Source organism: Melozone crissalis, unplaced genomic scaffold (assembly GCF_028551555.1).
Source record: "Melozone crissalis strain CALT ecotype California unplaced genomic scaffold, PUWL_Pcris_2 ptg000019l_1, whole genome shotgun sequence".
In the NCBI taxonomy this organism is placed as follows: domain Eukaryota; kingdom Metazoa; phylum Chordata; class Aves; order Passeriformes; family Passerellidae; genus Melozone; species Melozone crissalis.
The window spans coordinates 15748554-15767879 of record NW_026535797.1 but is presented as its reverse complement, the minus strand read 5'-3'; the positions used below and the strand labels follow the sequence as shown (position 1 = coordinate 15767879).

The window sequence follows — 19326 nt, the reverse complement described above, 5'->3', positions numbered from 1 at the left end:
TCCAAGAAACCCAGCAATTCCTAAATAAGATCAAGAATTTTGTTCATCATTCATTATGAACACAGTAGATACAATAAGGTGCCACTATAAACTACAGCGAAGAACACAGCACACATCAGAAAACTGTATCCTAAACTTTCAGTTGTTCATTTTCTTAAAATCCCCTGTTTTCATGCATTTATTCTCAAGCCATATTTAATAACCACACATTTCAGCTGTAGCATCCCATTATGTCAAGATGCCTCAAGCTGGCTCCTCAACAAAGCTCTCCTGGGAACAAGCACTGCATGCAAACTTTCCACCATCAGCACAATTAGCACATAAGAGATTTAAGATGCAAAGACTGTAGGAAGTTTCTCAACAGATAAATCAAATCACAATCCCAGCTTAACAGAAATAAAAGGAAACCAGTTCACTATTATACCTCTTCTCATTAGCTTCCACTGCATCTCTGGATCTTTGCTTTGCAAATAGCTTAGCCATTCTTTTGGCTTTATTCTTTTGTCTATTGCTCATACCAGCTCGAAATTCTGAGTCAATTAACTCAGCAGCCTGAAGAGTCTGAAAGAAAAGTCATTCATTGTCAATTCTTCTTATGATGGAAGTCCTGAAAAATTCTCAAACCCACAATGCTCTCAACTTCCCCAACCCTCCATTTCAAACATTTCAGCAGCTTGACATGAAATAATACTAACAAGCAACTATGGGATGTAAGAACTGAGGAAGCCAAAGCACACCACATTAGATGCCAATCATCTTACTTAAAACAGAAATACTGTAACCACAGAAGCTCAAATAAAGCAAACCCACTGTATTATTTCTTGCAGTCAAATAGCCCAAGGTTTTACCTACAGGTTGTTTGTTTACTAGTAAAACTGGAGAAGGAGAATAGTCCAAATCTTCATCATTGAACAGATCCTCAGTATTCATTCCAATTGCAGCACCCATATCTAAGCCAAGTTTCTTTTGCAGCAGTTTCCTCTGTCGTGCTATCCTCTCTTTAGGATCAATTTCACCTTAAAAAGGGATTTTAAAAGAAGATGTGTCAGATTTCCAACTGGATATTTTACTGATGACTTGCTCAATGTACATAACAAAGCCAAAATTTACAGGATTAAATTGCACTTGGCTAATACAATCTGCTAAGACAAATCACATTGATACCAGGAAGACCTCTTCTGCTACTGTAACTACACAAGTACTTCAACTGTAATTGAGCAAGGTTCATTTTGGAAATCAACAGATGCCACCTCAAGAATGTCTAATGTTTCAACACTAACTATAGAACACCTAGGCTTTGGGAGCACCGACAATTGCATTACAAATATAAGATTTTAGCACCCAAGTAGAATAAAACCTCCAAGCAACCCAACACCTGTAGCTGGTAGGGCTGTCAGACTTCACTTCACATGCACAGTACAGAAACCAGTCAGAAGGAGTTGCTGTTTTAGTTTGTTGGTGTTGTGGTGGGATTTTTTTTTCAATTACCAGCACAAACTTTTAAGTAGATGACCAATATTGATACAATTCTGGGGTGTACACCAGGTTGAGTAGTAACTAGTAGTTAGTATTGTGCATACCAGTAAGTTTTTTAAACTGCATTTAACTAACAAGCAAAGACAAGCAACTTCCATTCTTTAAAAAATATTTTTGCTTTCTAACATCATCTCAGGAATAATTATCAAAGACTGCTAATTCTAAAGATTAAGTTACATTATGTCCATTTATGTTGTCTACTTACTTGAAAAGGGAAGTTGCTACAGAACACAGAAGAGAAAGCAGACTGTACATTTTCTCATGAATAAAAAAAGCAGCAACTAGGGATTTTTGTTTCATTTTCTTATTTTTTGATATTGTATTTCTTATTTATTTTCACATAAAAAAACTTCAAGGATGAAATCATGTGACATTGGAATAAATATCAGGCTTCTATGAACTGAAGTGTTGGGTTTCATTAGACAAGGTGGAACTTGTACACCACTTTATTAATCTAGCTTAAAAGATGGCAAGCAATAAATTAGCAACCAGCCTGAAGAGACAGGACACTGCTCAAGTTTCAGCAGCCACAAGCTCTGCTCCTTGCTGAGCTACTGATCTGAGTACAGCACAGAACCCATCACACACAGGGAACAAAGGAATCAGGGCTACACAGTCAGATTCTTATCAAAAGCATCACTTAATTTGGTGCAGAAACTGGTAGATGGCCTGGAACTAAGAACAGGGAAGTACAGTAATAGCAAAAAAATAGCTTAGATTAAAATAATTCAGTGCCATTACACTGACAAACCAACTCTCAGCTAAAAAAATTACAGAAAAATGTTAGACAAGTCACTTGAAACAAAAAAACATCACACAGACACTGGTATTTGATCTTCCAACTTTGTCAGTCCTATCACAGTATTTTTCATACAGTCTTTCTATACTTGAAACCTTCAAGCTTTTAAATAAGCCACATCCTACTTCTGTGTGTGGGAACACTGTTCAGGTAAAGAACAAGCAGTGAAGTGCCTGCCCCTTCTAAAAATGTCTACAGAAATCTTTGATGCTTTTTCAGGTTTTCACCCCTTCTTCCCCACTGTATACTGCTATGGCAAAAACCTAAACAAACAATATATCCCTCCTAAAAAACTGTGTTACTTGAGGAAGAAAATGCAAACCACACATTGGGGAATAGGTTCTGCCATTATTTCCTGACATTCTGAGAATCCATGAGTGGCTAGAGTCATAATGCTGCCACAACTAACTTTTTCAAATCACTAAGTTTTTTTGTCTGCAAGTAAAATCTAGATACCTGATTTATCATCTTGGACTTCAAATTCTGCCCCAGCAGATCCAAGAAGAGATGCACCATGTTTCAACAAGCGACAGATATCAAACCTGTCAAAGCGCAACCGGTCTGTGGAAGGTGAATCTTCATTGGGACTTTCTGAGCCTGGTTCTAGGTAGGAAATAAATATTAAGGACAACATGATGAAATTTTTGTTCAAAATTCTGGCAGAAGATAAAGGAAAAACAAGATATAATATCTCTCCTCCAAAGAATCAGCAGACATACAGCATTTTAATTCAAAGTATAAAGGCTCCATTTTCACAAAGACAAACTGAAATAGGTCACTAAATGTACCTGAAGAGAAAAAAAAAATGTTTTTCCCTTGATAAGTTTAGCTTTTAAAAATCTTGGACACTGACCTACAGGCCTTCTCTGTACACACAGGGCCAGCTTGGAGTTTTGAACTGCACACAGCTCACAACAGTATCACAAACACACCAACACTGCTCTGTGTCCCTACCAGCCAAGCATCCAAAGCTGGGACGCTAGAGAGTGCCTAAACAGGTGTGGGAGAAAGGGCTGCTGATGCCTAGCTGTGAGCTCTTGTCAAACAGTACCTTTTTCTTAAACACACAACCTTTTCAATTTCATTAACAATCTGATAGGCAGAGGTGCCAGAACTGGACAATTCATTTAAAAGGGTGCTGTACTCTAAGACTAACAGGTTACCCAACTTCCATGTACAAAAGGCATGCTAGAAGTAATCCTTGAACTAGACAAGTGAAATGAACTTCTCTCCTTGGTAAGACAGAGCAGACAGTAGCAAAATCCCCACCTGTGGTAGAAGAGGTTGAAACTAGATGATCTTTAAGGTTTTTTTCAATTCAAACTATTCTATGATTCTATAACCAATTGATTAAGCATATGGACAAATATTATTCACTGGGAAAAAGAACTGCTCTGGAAAAAAACACCTTTTAATAACCTGATTATCAATGTCCTTAAAGAGCTGCCACAAGTGGATAGAGGGCATCCAGTGAACATAATACATTTAAAAGCTTTTGGCAAGGATTCATATGAAAGAATAAATCAAAAGAACCAAGTTAGCACAGAGATGGGGAGAACATCCTTTTACAAACTGAAAGGTAAAAATTAGTTCTGGAGTCCTCTGGGGCACCAATCCTTTAATTGATGGAAAAGACATTCACTAATGCACTCTTCTGCAAGCACACAGGTGACACCAAACTCTTTTGGGTAGCCTAAAGTCACAATGGCACTAAGGAATCCAAGGAGGACTCTCAGAACAGACTAATGGGCAAATAAGTACACAAGGTGTAAAATGAATAACCTAAACCGTGCCTACACAACACAGCATTCAATAAAAATCTTGGAGGCATTTCTGACAGCTTTCTGTACTCATCTGTTTACTGAGCAGTGAAACCCAGGGCAGATAACAAAGTACTGGGTCTCACCAGGAAGGACACTGATGGCAGGACAAAGCACATCATTTTGTCACTATGTGTAAATTTCAGTACTCTAGAGATGTAGGTAGACTGCGTGGAGTTCTGTGCATCTCACGGAGGACACAAGTAAGAGAAAGGACAGAGAAAAAAAGTTATCTAAAAGACAAAGCATCTTGTGAGGAAAGATTGAAGAGAATGCAAACCTTCAATATGGAGAGCAGTTGTTGGAGGAGAGCAAATGATGGTTTACAAAAATAAAGACAATGGACAAGGAAAATGCAGAACTTGCTTGTCAAATTCAAAGCCAACAGAACTGGGAGGCACCAAGTGAAACAAATATGAGATCACCTCAAACAGATGTGAGTTTCATTGATGTTGTTTTAGGGTGTGTATGTGTCTGTTTTTAAACAAGTCGGTGAATTCCTGGAATCTGCACCACAAAGCTGTGAACACAGACAGTACCAATGGATTTGGACAAAATCACTTAGTCCATAATTCAACAATTAAGGAAACTAACATCCCTAACACGATGATTTCAGATGAAAAGAAACAGAACAGACAAGCAAACTGCTATCTCACCTTCCTCAGAAAGGTGCTCAGATTAAGGGAACAGAGAAGAAAAGAGTTTCTGCAAACTATCGTGACAAAGTTGATTGGTTAAACATATTACCATTTTACAAGCTACTCCTTTTCTTTATAAAAGCTTTATGAGAGTACAAAGGACAAGAACAGGAATTCTGAAAGAAATAAAGGTCAGGAGCATCTAAAGCCAAAGAGGTTTACTTACAGTCCTACTTCACAGAATCATAGAATAGTCTGAGTTGGAAGGGACCCACAAGGATCATCAAGTGCAGCTCTTAAGTGAGTGGCCCAAACAGAGACTGAACCCCTGACCTTGGCATTATTAGCACCCTGCTCCAAACAACTTACGTGCAAATAAAAGTCTACGCTCATAAAAAACCAAATGACACAAATGCCTTGAAAAGTCTCATATCACAGATGGTTTGCATAAGACGAACAATGAGTTTTACAGAATGAGTTTAAGGAGCACCTTGTTTTGATCTTGGAGTTGGATTCCACTCAGGTACATTTTTCACTATTGCTTCGACAGCCTGGCCAGCCGCAATACGAGTATCCCAATTCGTGCTTCTTAAATACACTAACACCTTGAAGGAGAGATTAATAATAAGTATTTGCTCAAAATGTACTTCCAAAACAATCCATCAGCTGTTATGTTCTATTAAAACACAATTACTTTAATGCTATGACTTAATAAAACATTCAGAACAAAAATATAAAGGACAAAAAAAAAAACAAACCAAGAAATGCCACCAGCCTTCTCTATATTGCTCACTGCTTAGCAGAACACTTGCCAGAGACAGACCTTAAGACTTTATGAGATATATTTAGTCCAATCAGTTAAACTGAAACTTGATTTCCTCCAGGTACTGAACAAGGCTTGAGACATGTTTTTATTTTTTGGGTTGGTTGGTTTGTTGCTGTCTTTTTCTATAAGGAAGTGTTCAAAATTGATTAACAGACCTTAAAACCCTGAAGTAATTTAACCCAAGAAGAGATACAACATGGGTCACTTGAAGCAATATATGCTCTTCTAAACTAATTTATCACTATGTCACACATCTGGAAAAACTATTTCTTTCTCTGAAAGCAGTTTGATATTCGTGATTCCTTGGCCACTCTGTTGATAGCATCAATTGTGGTGACAGCACCTGTTCCATAAGAACAGAACTGAGGTCACTGAACCATTCCACCTGTCAGAGATGGACTATTTTTGGTAGTTTTTACTAGACTTGGTCAGACTGAAGTCTCAAGCTAATGGAAAACTCTTCCCAATTTCCAGCCCTTTTAAAGGCATGCAGCCTCTTTTTTAATGTTTTATCACACAAGTAATAACCTTTAAAGACAAGTGAAAAAAAATCTTTGTAAGGCAGCAGAGCTTCTCTTTATAGAACAAGCTCTGAACTTACAGCAAATGCTGAATATCAATATTGAATACTAAGTGAAACCTCACATAATCATTTCAGAAGCTGACAGGACAGTACCTTAAACAGAAGCAGCCCCTAATTTTCTTCATTCTCTTACTTTTGAAAAACCCAAGACCACAATGCATTTTCTTCTTCCCACAGAAGCACATCCCTTTAAACTAGTTTGATTCTCACCATTCAAGTACTAAGGAAAAACATATGCTTACTTTAGATAAGAGATTATTCAGTTCATGAGGATGTAGTTTCACTACTTCCCCAAGTTGCTGTGCAGCTGCTTTTCTTGTTACAGGTGTTGTCCCAGTGTCCAGTAAAATAAAGAGACGATCGAGCCTAAATGTGATTGACAAAAACCGAAAAGTTATGCTATTCATAGCTCAGTTGTCCATTTCTATTAATATTCCCCCACATTTTGCAGTTTATGTAACTCAAAGAGAAGAGATGTCTGTCTGAAGACTGTCAGTTGGCAGAGTGAATAATGTACTATTTTTCTAACACCAAGCATAGCTGTTTTAAAAGCACATTTAATTTGGCAACAAAAAAAGTAACGGTTAGAAAGGCTAGTTTAAAAAATCTTCAGTTACAAGAAAAAAATTAATTGCTCCTGTCTTTGTTCTGTGATAGAACATTTTCAATCTTGAAACAAATATGCTGTGAGTGATCATCAAATTCTATTTGATAGAAAAAGCAGAGGGCTCAGCTGCTCCTATTGCACATTATCACTTCTATTGACAACACAGCCTGTTATCTGCAACACCAAACTCTGCCTCTCCAGGATGACAAATTTTTACTTTTCACATCTTTTCCCCCTAATTACCTGGAATACACAAAACCAAACCTCTTGTGTTTACAGTTTGCAAGTCATCCGATGCTTCTGCTCTTCCCTCAAAATACAGGGATTTAACCAGCAGATCTGTTTCCACAGTAACTCTGTATTTAGTGAAAGACTCCAATCATCTATTTGTAGAACAATTCATTTCTTCCTTGTTTAGTTACTGAATGAGAAATAAAGTCTGTCTTTATGTATATATTCACATAACAATCTAGATACTCAAATCCATGACTGGAGTTTCAAGTATTCATTATTCCCTTACTATCAGTGGTTGATCAGAGCTCTCTAATGAGTGCCAAGCTTATGCTTTAGTTATTGGGCAGTATGAGGTTATTACTGAGTATCAATCTAGAACCTGTTCACACAGTGCAATTAAAATAGTTCGTTCCAGCTTTATCATAAAAGTACTCCTCCAAGAACTGCAGCAATACAAAACCAGACCTTGCACAGCAGTGAAGCTCACCTAGAACAGCCTGGCACAATAAAGATACAGGTATCCTGGACAACCTGTCTTCATAACCACACATCCTTGGTTTGAGCACACACAGGAAATAACAAATGCCTTGTCCCTGTTAGTCTGTTGCTACTAATTACATTTCATGTAAATTGCCTTTGACATTAGTTCAAAAAATATAAAAAGAAAAAAAACCACCAAAACCTCTTTCCAACATCACTGGATTTTGTATTTTCTTTGGCATGCTTAAACTGCACTTAGAGTTTATCTTAATGGTTCACAATACAATAGGAATTGCAGTGCAGGGCCAAGGTAATACCAAAACCCAAATACTCTCATAACTGGAGGTATTAGATTAAGTATTCATTAGATTTAAAGTAATTATAACTTTTTAGACAATTCTGCTATCTGACATCCCAGAAATAATTCTCTTCCTACTACTAAAATAGGTGAGCTTATTTCAATCTTTGTAGATTAAAACTAAAGTTTCAATTGCTACGATTTACTAGTTAGAAAGTTGTTTTAAAGTCCCAAAAACTAAACCCTAGATATATGAAATCCAGCAATTTTGTCTGATCATACAGTCAAGGAGAAAAAAGCTTTACAGATCCAACACTTCTGAATCCCTGATAGTGGACTAGTCATGACAAACATACTAGGTATCTCATTAGCTGTCAGTATTTTTTCTCCTGTACTTTTGGCAGTAATAACCCAACCTGATTTGCAGCAGTCACTATTTTTCAATACAAAACACAGTGGCTTTGAGAAGAACCACTGTTTGCTCCAACTTGCCTGTTCTCACCCCTTTCATTCTTCTGCTCTCTGTGAAACTTTGGTGTTCCATACTCAGGTTTGCCATATAGTACCACATGCTCCTTTAATTATCAAATTATCTTTTTTATCTCAAAATCAAGCACCATGTGTAACTGTGACCACTTCCCCAGCTACAACTCTTCATGAGTCAAAACAGGAGGAAACCACTAAGTCAGCCTACCCTCAAAAACTCAACCTGAATTCCAGACGTAGTTACAACACTACATCTCCACTCCTAAAACCCACAACTTTCTGAAGCTGTGTTACCTGCAAAATACAGCTTGTTTTCTTGGAGTTGTCCTTAACCTACAGTGTGCTTGGTTTGGAATTTGTTATTTTAAACTGTAATCTGCTTAACCTACACACAAATGCAAACCAAACAAAAAAAAAAAAATCTTTCACTTGTCTGACATCACTACAGGAAGGTTTCAGCTTTCAACTGCAGCAAAATACATGGAAACAAGATTAGCAAACACAGCCAACATCTGACTAACCATAGTGCTGGTCACACTAATCATTCTCTTCTCCTCCTGCAGAAGGATGCAAAACTCCCAAACTGATATTTTGGAGCTATTAAGATTTTCAAATTGAGTGTTGGTGTTGCTGCAGCAGAGTATGGCAGAGCCTGAATTCTGCAAGAGTTGGAAGGGTAGCACTGAAAAAGTTGTCTGTGAGCAGCATTGCTAGTTGGTTTGTTTTTCAAATTAAAGCTTTCAGTCTAGAGTTTCATTAAGAATGGAAAAAAACCACTAAAAATTCCAAACTACTTAGTTTTGAGTACCTGCAGCTTAAAAAGGAAGTTCTGACAAGGTTTTCATTTTCAGAACAAACTAGCAGCCTCTGAACAAGTTACTAAAGCCAAAGAGAACCAAGTTTTCTAGGGGCATGTGGTTCTCTGCTTCTGACGCTAGACAGTGCTGTAAGCAGGGCACCACGTGCCTCACATCATTCCCAGAAGTGTGAAACAATGTGGTAGAGTGAGATGCTCTACAATGCAGATAACGTTTTTAATTATTTTATTAAATCTGTCAACTCCATCAAAAAAAATTGTTCTAAGCCTATGGAAGACAAAAACAAACAATAGAAACACAAGGAATACTTTGGGGAAAAAAGATTAAAACAAAAATGTTTATAAAACAAAAATGTTTCCCCCCAATACTTTGGGGAAAAAAAAGATTAAAACAAAAATGTTTATAAATTATTATGAAAATAATTGTAAATTATTATGAAAATTTAAATACCAATGCAAGCTAAAAATCAAAGATATCTCTAAAATTACTTCTGCTGCAATCAGAACTTAAAAATACCAAGTTCTTCACTTTTAATTTTTAAACAATGGTTCATATCCTTCTGTCATCCTCCAATACCATGTTAACTACTTCTCATCCATGGGACAGCAACCACACACTTTTGATATCAACTCATGCTGTGTGAGCAAGCATAAAGCACTACCTGGCTCAAAGAGATAATTTCTTCCTCTCACTTTAGAAATTCAAGATTTTTCTAGTCTCTGTTGAAATGTATCAGCAAGAGACAACTGAGAGCAACAACTCAAGGTTCTTACGATCAGCACTCCACTCAATTTTTTCTTCTAAGAAACACCTTTTACACTGAGTCCCTTAGAAATGTTTCTGACACAGACATCAATGCAGGTGCTTCAGAAGAAACATCACTATCATCTGAGATGCTTCACCTCCAGAAGAGCCACCACACCTAGGTGGGGGCACTCTCCAGGTACCACAGTGATTCCATCTCTGGTCACCAGTTTTGCACATTCAGCATTGAACCAGGCTAGACATGACCCTCACCCAGGCACAGGAGGCAAATGCTGCAATGAATGACATGTTCTGTTCCTCATGCTGATCTGCAGATCTTTGCTGCTGCCCCAAACAGAGGGCTGATCTCCATTTGAAGGGGCAGTTGTCATACTATTTAAAGTGAACTTCATGGCACCCCTGAGGAAACAGGATGGCATGCATTTGAGAGCCCTTCAGCTCCAGAGGCATTACAAAGCTAGTAGCTGCATAATTAATGTCAAGATACAGGTGTAAGCAACAGTCTCTTCAAAATGTTTGCTAAAGAACATACCTGCAGCTGCATTGTATAAAGATCCCAACTGTCCCAGTGTAAGTGTTCTGGCTGGACTGGGTGCCCACAGGACTTGAGATGATGAAACTTTCCATTTGTTGCTTTCAGTGAGTGGAGGCTTAAAAGGAACAGTGACCTGATCACTGCTGCCCATGAAACAATCTGTTTGGACTTTTACATCTCTGTGCCCCAGCATGTTAAACTGTCCTGAGAGTAATCTCTAATAGTAAAGGACATCTGGTATGAACACCTTGCAACTACCTCTGCATATCCTCCAAGCCATGAAAATTGTGTGACTACAAAAAACCCTCAGTGGCAGAGTCCCTGGAACAGTAATGTCAAGCTCTGCCTAGAGCTCTGTGAAAAGCTGCTAGCCAGCACCCATCAGAAGGCAAGGGAATCCTCTTAGGAGTTGATATTTTCAACATCCAGAAAACTTCCTCCCAGGCACTATTTCTTAATACAGAAATAGCCCAGACACCTTGAAAACATCCCTAAATTAAACTTTAGACTTGACAAGGGTGAAATTCAACCTAAGTTCTAATGGAGTCTGACTTTTCTTGTTGACCTGACAGCCCTCTGCTGTCACTTCATCATTTGGTCAAATCCCAGCTTCGTCAGCTCTTAACACTCACTCACATGAACAGTTAAGTAATCAAATAAGCAACTTTCAAATATAGAATCAGCCAGTAAGAGGAAAATAAACCACTCAACAGAATTCAGAACAAGACCCAGAAGTGCAATGATACACAAAGAATGGATTGTGATTTTACTTCTCCTAGGTGTGCAAACAGTTATGAAGGTGGGATTGTGGACAATGAAGAAATCTTGTTTCCTACACAGCAGCTGAAGTAACATCTGGAATGAAACAACAGCTCCAAGACCACACCAGGTCACAGTACCATACACTGCATATGGAATCCAACCAAATGCTAAAATTAGTACAATTGATTCCATATGGACTATGTATTTCATGAATGACCTACAACTTCATGCTGTACAAGTTTTACTTGTTAACTATTACATATGTAGTGCAACTAACAATGCACTCCAAAATGAGACCAATTACATTACAAAACCTGGGAGAGAGAATTGCAAGTTGAAGCAGCTGTCAGGACAGACTAACACAAGATGTGTATCAGTAAGTTACAAAGTGAACACCTCAGTGACTATTCAAATTCCATCTGCAGGAGCAGGTTGACATTCTTATCAGCACACAATCCTGACTTTCAATTTTCAGTCCATTAGAAAAGTGTGTGTGAGAAACTGAGAGCTCTGTCTCATTTGGGCAGCAGGGCACATGCCAGCTCTGCTTCCCCCCTTCCCATGGCTGTATCAGCCCTCCACAAAGAGCAGCACAAAAGGCAGTCCCCTGTTCTGGTCCTCAAGTTAATCTCCACCAACAAGGGAAGAGTTACATTATTCTTCCCCCCCGTTTGAGTCTGAACTCCCATAAGCACATTGGTTCTAGAACATCTATTCCAATGCTTTGGGCACAGGCCTTTAAGCAGCAGTGAACACATACTTGCTCAGGTTAATTCCTGCTTTTTATGCAAGAGCAGCCATGAAGTAATAGCTTCCACAGAAGCTAAAAGCTGAATTCTTCATAGAGAAAGTCTGTGATAACCTCAAAAAGATTTCTAAAAGGTATGCAGTGCACATAAGAGATTTTGGATGCAGTATTCAATTTGAAATGTTCCAACAGTAATGATGCCAGCCAGTGCAGCCACTTGTTCTTGGGAAGTCACAGCCCCACACTTCAAAAGCTGAGAGCAATACATGGGGCCTGCTTAGTTCACAAGAGCTTTACTCTCAGAGTCTTTTGACGTTATTTGTTTCAAAATAAAAACTAGGTCCCTAATGTACATATTACAAGTCATACACAAATTCAAGTAAACAAAACCACTGAAAACTCTAGAAAACAGTATTAATCTTATATAGATCAAATCAAGAATGGGTTGCAAGAGCAGCAAATAATGCTCTCAATATTTCTCTAAGGAACTGTCTGGAATATACCCTGAAGAGGTTGCCTTCAAGGTATTTCAGGGAGAACTTAAAGGATACACCAACTAAAATAAAATTGTTTACTCTTAATGTACCTTAAGAGTACATTAAGAGTAAACAATTTTATTTTAGTTGGTGTATCCTTTAAGTTCTAATTTTAGACTAATTAGACTCCTAATTTTAAAACATTTACATTTTAAAAGTACATTGGTTCTCCCTCATACTGCAAAGGCACTCAAAACAGGAGAAAGGCATTAACACCTTGGTGCTAGAATAACATGAGGTGCCTTTGAACACATTAAGAAACTGGAAAAAAGTTTTATTAGATACTGAAGGACTATCACCATTTTATTACCTACTCAAACTCTACCATCCTGAGTAATCTATCAGTTGTCATCCTCTTAGAAGTATTACTTTCCCTTCTGAAGTATCTCAAAAGATCCCTGGTGAGCCACTGCAATTGTTCACTTGGATCATGCACTTTGTAGGAATGAAGCTGAACCAAAACTTTTCACTTCCTTTTTTCTTTCTCAGTTCTACTATCAAAAACATTGGGATTTTTTTATTAGCTATGCAAACATTATACCACTTCATCTGTAAGATAATGTTAAGTGACAGAAGCTAAGGCCTACCAAATGACACATTCACAGAAGGAATACCAACCTTCCCACCCACCTATCCCTGCTTCTGGAGGATGGTGTTCAGTCTCTCCAGCATAAACTACCAAAGAGATGAACATGTACAGTGCAAAGATTCTGCAACATCTTTTGGGATGAGGTATCTACTGTTTCACTTTATGTCTGTTTTCTAGAGCATCAACACAAATGTTTTATAGAAGGAAGTCTTCAATCCATGTAACATCAAACGCAGAATTAAATACCAGACTTTTTTGTCAATAGGTTACAATTAGTTACAATTACTTTTAAGATGACCTTACTAATAGCAAAGCTGCAACTTCTCAATCTAATATGAAGGTATTTCAAAGCATTCACTATGCTTTTTTGGATCTCCCTCAACAGATTAGAGTTTTGAGAAAGGTTTTCAATTGACAAAAAAGCAAAAACTAAACTTTCTGGGAAAACAACCACCTGATAATTTATTGGTTTAAGAATGTAAAACTACTCCAACCCTCACTTCCAAAAAAAGATATTTTTAAAATAGCTGCTCCAATATAGAACTACCCCTAATGAAACGATTGTTAATAGTAATGCTTGGTATGCAGCCCACAAGGACTGTGGGCTTTTCAGAAAGATTAAATTGAGTCAGTCTCTTCCTCACTCTCCAAACTTGTATAGGTACAGAGGCATTCAACAATGAAATATTACAGTTGTCCATAAAAAAAAGTAACTGTAACTACCTAGAGGAAAAGTGGAATTAGAACAGATGATGGACCAACTAAACTGAACAAAAGTAGTTATGTGGTTACATACACAAGTGCACAAACAATTATTTGTAACATGTCTGAAAGGAAAGGACCTTTGGAGTTCAATGTTCTGAAGTAAAAGGTGAAGAAAGGTATCTTTATTTACAAAAGCAGCACTGACACTGTATCGGTGCTCCTATGGTCCAGCAGCAGAAAGGAAACTCAACTTATCAGGAGCTGCTGTCTAACTTCAAAGGGAGAGAGACAGACAAAATTTACACATTATCACTTCTTACAATTATAGAAACATTGGTGCTCACCAGAATAGCCAAGATGTTACAGCACAGTGAAACATGTATTCTTTTACCTAAGTTACACGTGAAGCTGAAACGACTCTGAATCGACTCACCAGTATTACAGCACCTCCACTGACGTTCAGTACCTTGTGCTCAGTTGTGCAACATTTGGATACTACAACTATCATCTGAAGCAATATAGAACAATACTACTAACACACCAACTTTCAATGCTTCACGTTGAATCTTAGAATGAGGCACATCTAGTTTTACTTTCAGTTCCCAAAAGGTGTTAAGCAAATCTCTGTACTGCTGCTTTCCACTAAAGCAGCCTTGGTAACTGAAATGGAAAGCAGCCTTTAGAGCAGCCACAGCCTCAGCACACAGTGAAAAGCTCTATCTTGATATTCCTGTTAGCCCCCATATCACATGTACATTAGCAAAGTTGGTTAAGCAGACTGACCAGACCTAATGTAATTAGACAACTCCTCTACTTTACATGATGACTTATTTTAACGTACACGGTAATCTTGTTACAGCAATCCTCACTACTTCCACGTTCTTATGGATAGATTGGGGGGATAAGAAAAAGCCACAACAAACATATAACAAGTTGATAAAAAAATAAGAGTAGAATAAAACAAAGGGATACTCTGTAGAAACCACAAAGCTTAAAACAAAACACCTGCTACTAGAAGTCCCTAAAAGGTGCATTGCTGCCATTATTTTTGATGAAGAATGGGTTTCCATTATAAATGTGCACACCTTTACCTTGCTACATAGAATCGCAAACTTATTCACACAAAGCTACTGAAACAGAATTTACTTTTGTGATAGCACTTTGGAAGTACAGATACTATAACACGTGACTTGGAGCTAATCTATCACAAGCTTAATTTGGATTTATAGTTTCCTTTCAATTATCCTGTTTGGAAGCTTAACCCGCCCGTTTCACATACACACACACAAAAAAAAAAAAAAAAAAAAAAGAAAAAAAAAAAAAAAAGAAAAGAAAAACAACCCCAGGAATTTGTGCTCAGCATTTTTTATAAAACAGCGCTGTTAAGACACACCTCTGTATCTGTGAATGCTTTAAACGCTGGCACACCCCAGAGCACATGTGTGCAAGCAGATACTGCCCAACATTTTGAGGCAGAGCCAGAATCCACGGATCACTTTTCTCCATGAAAGCCTATTTTATTTTGGTTTGGTTACAACTGAGGGCTCTGAAACGCAAAAACAGTTCCTTGCCAGTTTTTGGGACTCAATATCCTAATTTCCTACTCCCTAGCAGTTTAACCACCCTAGGAAAGACTGGCCAACAAAACGAAGGTGTCGAATTCGGGAGGAAGCCCGAGACGCCCCAGGCAGAGCCCCTGCGGGCCGAGGGAGGAGGGGGCACGGGAGTCACCGCAGGCCGGGATACAAACCCAGGCTCCAGAGCACGCAGCCACCCCCAGAGCCCGGCGGGGCGGCCTTGCCGAGGTCTCCGCGGGCTCCCGAAGCCAAAGGAGACGGAACGCGGGCACCCCTCCTCCCCCCCCCCGCACGAGGCCACACGGAGAGCCGGGAGCGCCGGGTCGCCGCTGTCGGCCCTACTTCCCCTATTCTTCCCAGCTCCCACCGACCTGGAGACGGCCATGGCCGCCCGGAGCCGGGCCGGGCTGACGGCGGGCGGCGGGACGGGGGAGCCGGGATGCTGCCCCGGCGGAGGGCGCTGGGCCTCGCTCGGGCCTGGGGCGCCGCACCCGGCCTCGGCCCCGCCGGCGATCCGCGGGCAGCGGCTGAGCGCGGCAGAGGCCGGCGGCGGTCGGAGTGTCGCTCCCCCGGGCGGGGCGGCGGCGGCGTGGGCGGCAGCGGCGAAGGACCCTCGGAGCGCGGGTTAAAGCCTCGATTCCCCCATCACCGGGGCGAAGCCCAATGCCTGGTTTTATATGAGCAGCCATCTTGTATTTATTCCCTTCCTCCATGAGAGCCGCTTCCTGATTGGCAAGAGCGCCCAGCCGCAGCCAATGGCGGGAGCGCTTCTAAGAGCAAGGAGGGCGGGAGCGCGCAGCGCCCGCACTGAGCAGGATCGGCCATGGAGCCCGCCGGGCCGGCTGGGGGGGCGCTGGCCTGTGCCGGGGCCTTCCATCTGCAGGGCGATGGAGGGGGGCGAACTCAAAGGAGAGCGCCCCAATCCCGAACCCCGAGGGGAGAACAGGACGCGAGAACGCGGAGTAAACGCTTTCCCTTCCATGTCCACTGGGTGGTGGCCCTTCTGCCCCACCAACAGGGCCGGACAGCGCGGTCGGTATTCGCCGAACCAACGCTGCACCTCCCTCTTGCCGAGGTCCGCCGTCCATCGGCCATGCCCGGTGCTGCGGCGCGAAGTCGCTGCCCGTGGGACTACAACTCCCGGCATGCCCTGCGCTGTGGCCGGGCTCGGTCGCGCGGCCCCGCCGTCCTTGCGGGCGGGCGGGCGCCGCTCTGGAGCCCCCGCAGTGAGGGGCGGCTGTGGCACTGCGGGCTGGTACCGCAGAGGGGCCATGGCACACGAGGGTGGCAACACCCCAGGGTTATTAAGCGTCGCCGGCCACGCCAGGCAACGACGGGACGGCTGGTCCGGCTCTGTGAGGGGCCACGTTCTTTCCCGCTCTCTGCCGTCGCCCCGGCTGGGACAGCGGCCCGTCCTCCCTCCCAGCCGGGCGGGCCCCGGGCGATGCTGAAGGATCCTGGAATCCCGCCCGGCAGTGCCCCTTGTTCCCGGCAGGCACACCGGGCTCCCAAGTGCTCGCTATCAGCTTCCATCAGATCCAGATTAAGAAATTAGCCTTCGACTAATCATTTAAATTAATGGTCCCAGACTGGTACATAAAGTTAGCTGACGCAGGTAACCTTTCATGTGATAAGTTGGAAACAAAATAATAGATTTTTTTTTTCTTCCTGTGATGGCATATACTTGGATAAACACATGAATTTGCATAGCGCTGTATGATAAAGCTTTCCTCTGAAGCTCATTGTGCTGTGCGTGTTTCACACCCAACCCTTCTCCAGGGATTTCTGCTCGCCCAGCCTTTCTGGTTGGTCTCCCTCTCCCCAGAGAGTTAACTCTTCATGTCTGGGCTCACTCATTCCGTTCCCACGAGCACATATTCCAAACAAACATTCTAATGCTGTGTGCATTATCACTGTCTTTTGACAGTTCTATCAGGACACTGGGATAATGCTTCAATCTGCCCTTCTCCATGCAGGTCCCACCTAGACTTCAGCCTTTCCTACACCCGGGGTGCTGCTTTCCTGCCTGTCTCTTCTGTCCTTTGGTGGGAGCACGGTGGCAGCTGGAAACTGGCATTGAAGTGGCCCCAAACACTGGCAATGAGAGTCAGCCTGAGGCCTTTGAGCACAGAGTGTGGCCAGAGCAAAGCACAGACCTGTTTTGCAGTGGTGGACGTGGGTTTTGTCACACTGCTACGCTCAATGATCCAGGTAATGCCTTTTGCTTGTCATGGTTCTGATGCAGTAACTACCTTCAAATAGCTCAATATACCTTCTGTAGCTGAATACACACAAAAAGTACAGTGGATTTAGCTGGAGGGCAAGGGCCTCTCACCAGAGTACTCCATAAACTCCCCACACCTTCCTTTCTGCCATCCCATACCCTCATTGCAGGTGCACCTGCCTGGGTCCCTGCCCATGATCCCAGGCACATGCCTGCCCCTGTTCTCTGTGTGTACATGTTTGATTTAGCTGTGTATGGGAGGGAAGCAGGGAATTGGGGCAGGGAGTAGCAAGGAACAGACTGAGGGTGGAGATATTTTCCTGGTATGTTTGATGCTGTTGACATGGATGTATAGCAAACATCCCTGATAGTATATCCGTGTTTGTTTAGCCAGGAATCAGCAGCCATCCTGTCATCTGTGGCTGTTATTGAAATGATCCTCAGGTGATGTTTCCAATTCTAACATCCTATTTCCTCTAAGGTTCTTTAGAAACAGTTTTAATAGCAGTCAAGGCAGAGGGCACATCAAACATGAAATAAAGTTTGTTTTGAACAGCTCCTACCTGATAAAAATAAATGCAGGGAAGATATTGGTGGTGGGTCACATGCACTGAGTACTTACTGAAATTATGATAAACTGCACTTCCAGCAAAACAGTCTGCAAAAGACAGAAAGAATGATCTGTTATAGCAGGCATTCTGGACAAACACAATTCATTCAAGTATCACATCATATATATTTGTATTTTGATGTGACATTTATGTAAAGCACATCATTCACTTGTATCTTCTGCTCAATCCTTTCCCTACACCCTATGAAAACTAATTCTTCTTTGTCCATGCATCTGTTCAGTGCCTCTGTAAGTCACACCAATTTTGTCTGCAATTTTTATTGACCTGTTTTTCAAGGAGTACCTATACATTTCCTTCCCTCTTCTGTTAAAAGAATTCCCCCTGAAAATTTGTTGTGTGCCAGTACACTCTCTCCAACCTGCTCCTAAATTAAATAAAACTCAGTAATTTCACTCCTTTGGTATGTTTTAATCAGTACTTCCTGCATTCATCTCAACTGTTTTTATTTTCCTTTCTTCCTCCTGCCAGCTGTGTTCACCTGCAGACTCTTATTGCTTGGGCTGCAGATTCCCAGTGACAGCAGCTCGGGTATGGGCCCTGTTGGCTGCCAGAGCCCAGGCAGAACAAGGTGCAGCCTCCAAGAGCTCCAGCTGTGCAAATAGCAGATGACAGAGGCACTGTTTTTCAGGTGGAATCCCCCTGATTAGACCTGACATAACGTAATCTTTTACATGTTCTGGAATTTTAGAAGACTGACCTCCAATTAGTTTTTTGTGTCCTGAAGGTTTGTAGATTTGTATTGCTCTGCATCACACCAGCCTCTCTGTAGTGGTAGGTATTAACATTTGCTGCCTTCTGGTCGGATAAAAAAAATATTATTTTCATAATAGCTTGCATGTATCTTCGTGTCTATGTTACTTGATTTCCAAATTCCCTTGGAAATCTTGTCTGAAGACAAGCTAGTCTTAGAAGCTTGTCCCTGCTTGGGAGTTTGCTTAGACAGCTTCTCTGCTGGTGTCTTAATCACTATGATTATTTTGATAATCTGGTGAAACATTTCTGAGAGATACATTTCTGCAGAATGAACTGATGCAGGTAAACTGGGCAGGTTCTTTCCAACATGTATTTCTTAAAAATACTTTCTGTTCTGAGGTCTGCAAACTAACTAGATATCTTGTAGACTATTTC

The 19326-nt window shown here is 41.0% G+C and overlaps 1 protein-coding gene across 1 annotated transcript in view; it reads right to left on the bottom strand.

Annotated features, from left to right (window-relative positions):
• Window positions 1-15789, bottom strand: part of BTAF1 (B-TFIID TATA-box binding protein associated factor 1) — a 42266-nt gene extending 26477 nt beyond the window's left edge. Inside the window, exons 1-6 of the mRNA XM_054277037.1 lie at window positions 15714-15789; window positions 6445-6568; window positions 5284-5398; window positions 2792-2938; window positions 853-1016; window positions 425-561 (exon numbers count right to left, since the gene is read on the bottom strand). Of these exons, the coding sequence (XP_054133012.1) occupies window positions 425-561; window positions 853-1016; window positions 2792-2938; window positions 5284-5398; window positions 6445-6568; window positions 15714-15727 (701 nt within the window). The 5' untranslated portion in view covers window positions 15728-15789. The remainder of the gene's footprint in view (window positions 1-424; window positions 562-852; window positions 1017-2791; window positions 2939-5283; window positions 5399-6444; window positions 6569-15713) is intronic.
• Between the last annotated feature and the right edge of the window lie 3537 nt (window positions 15790-19326).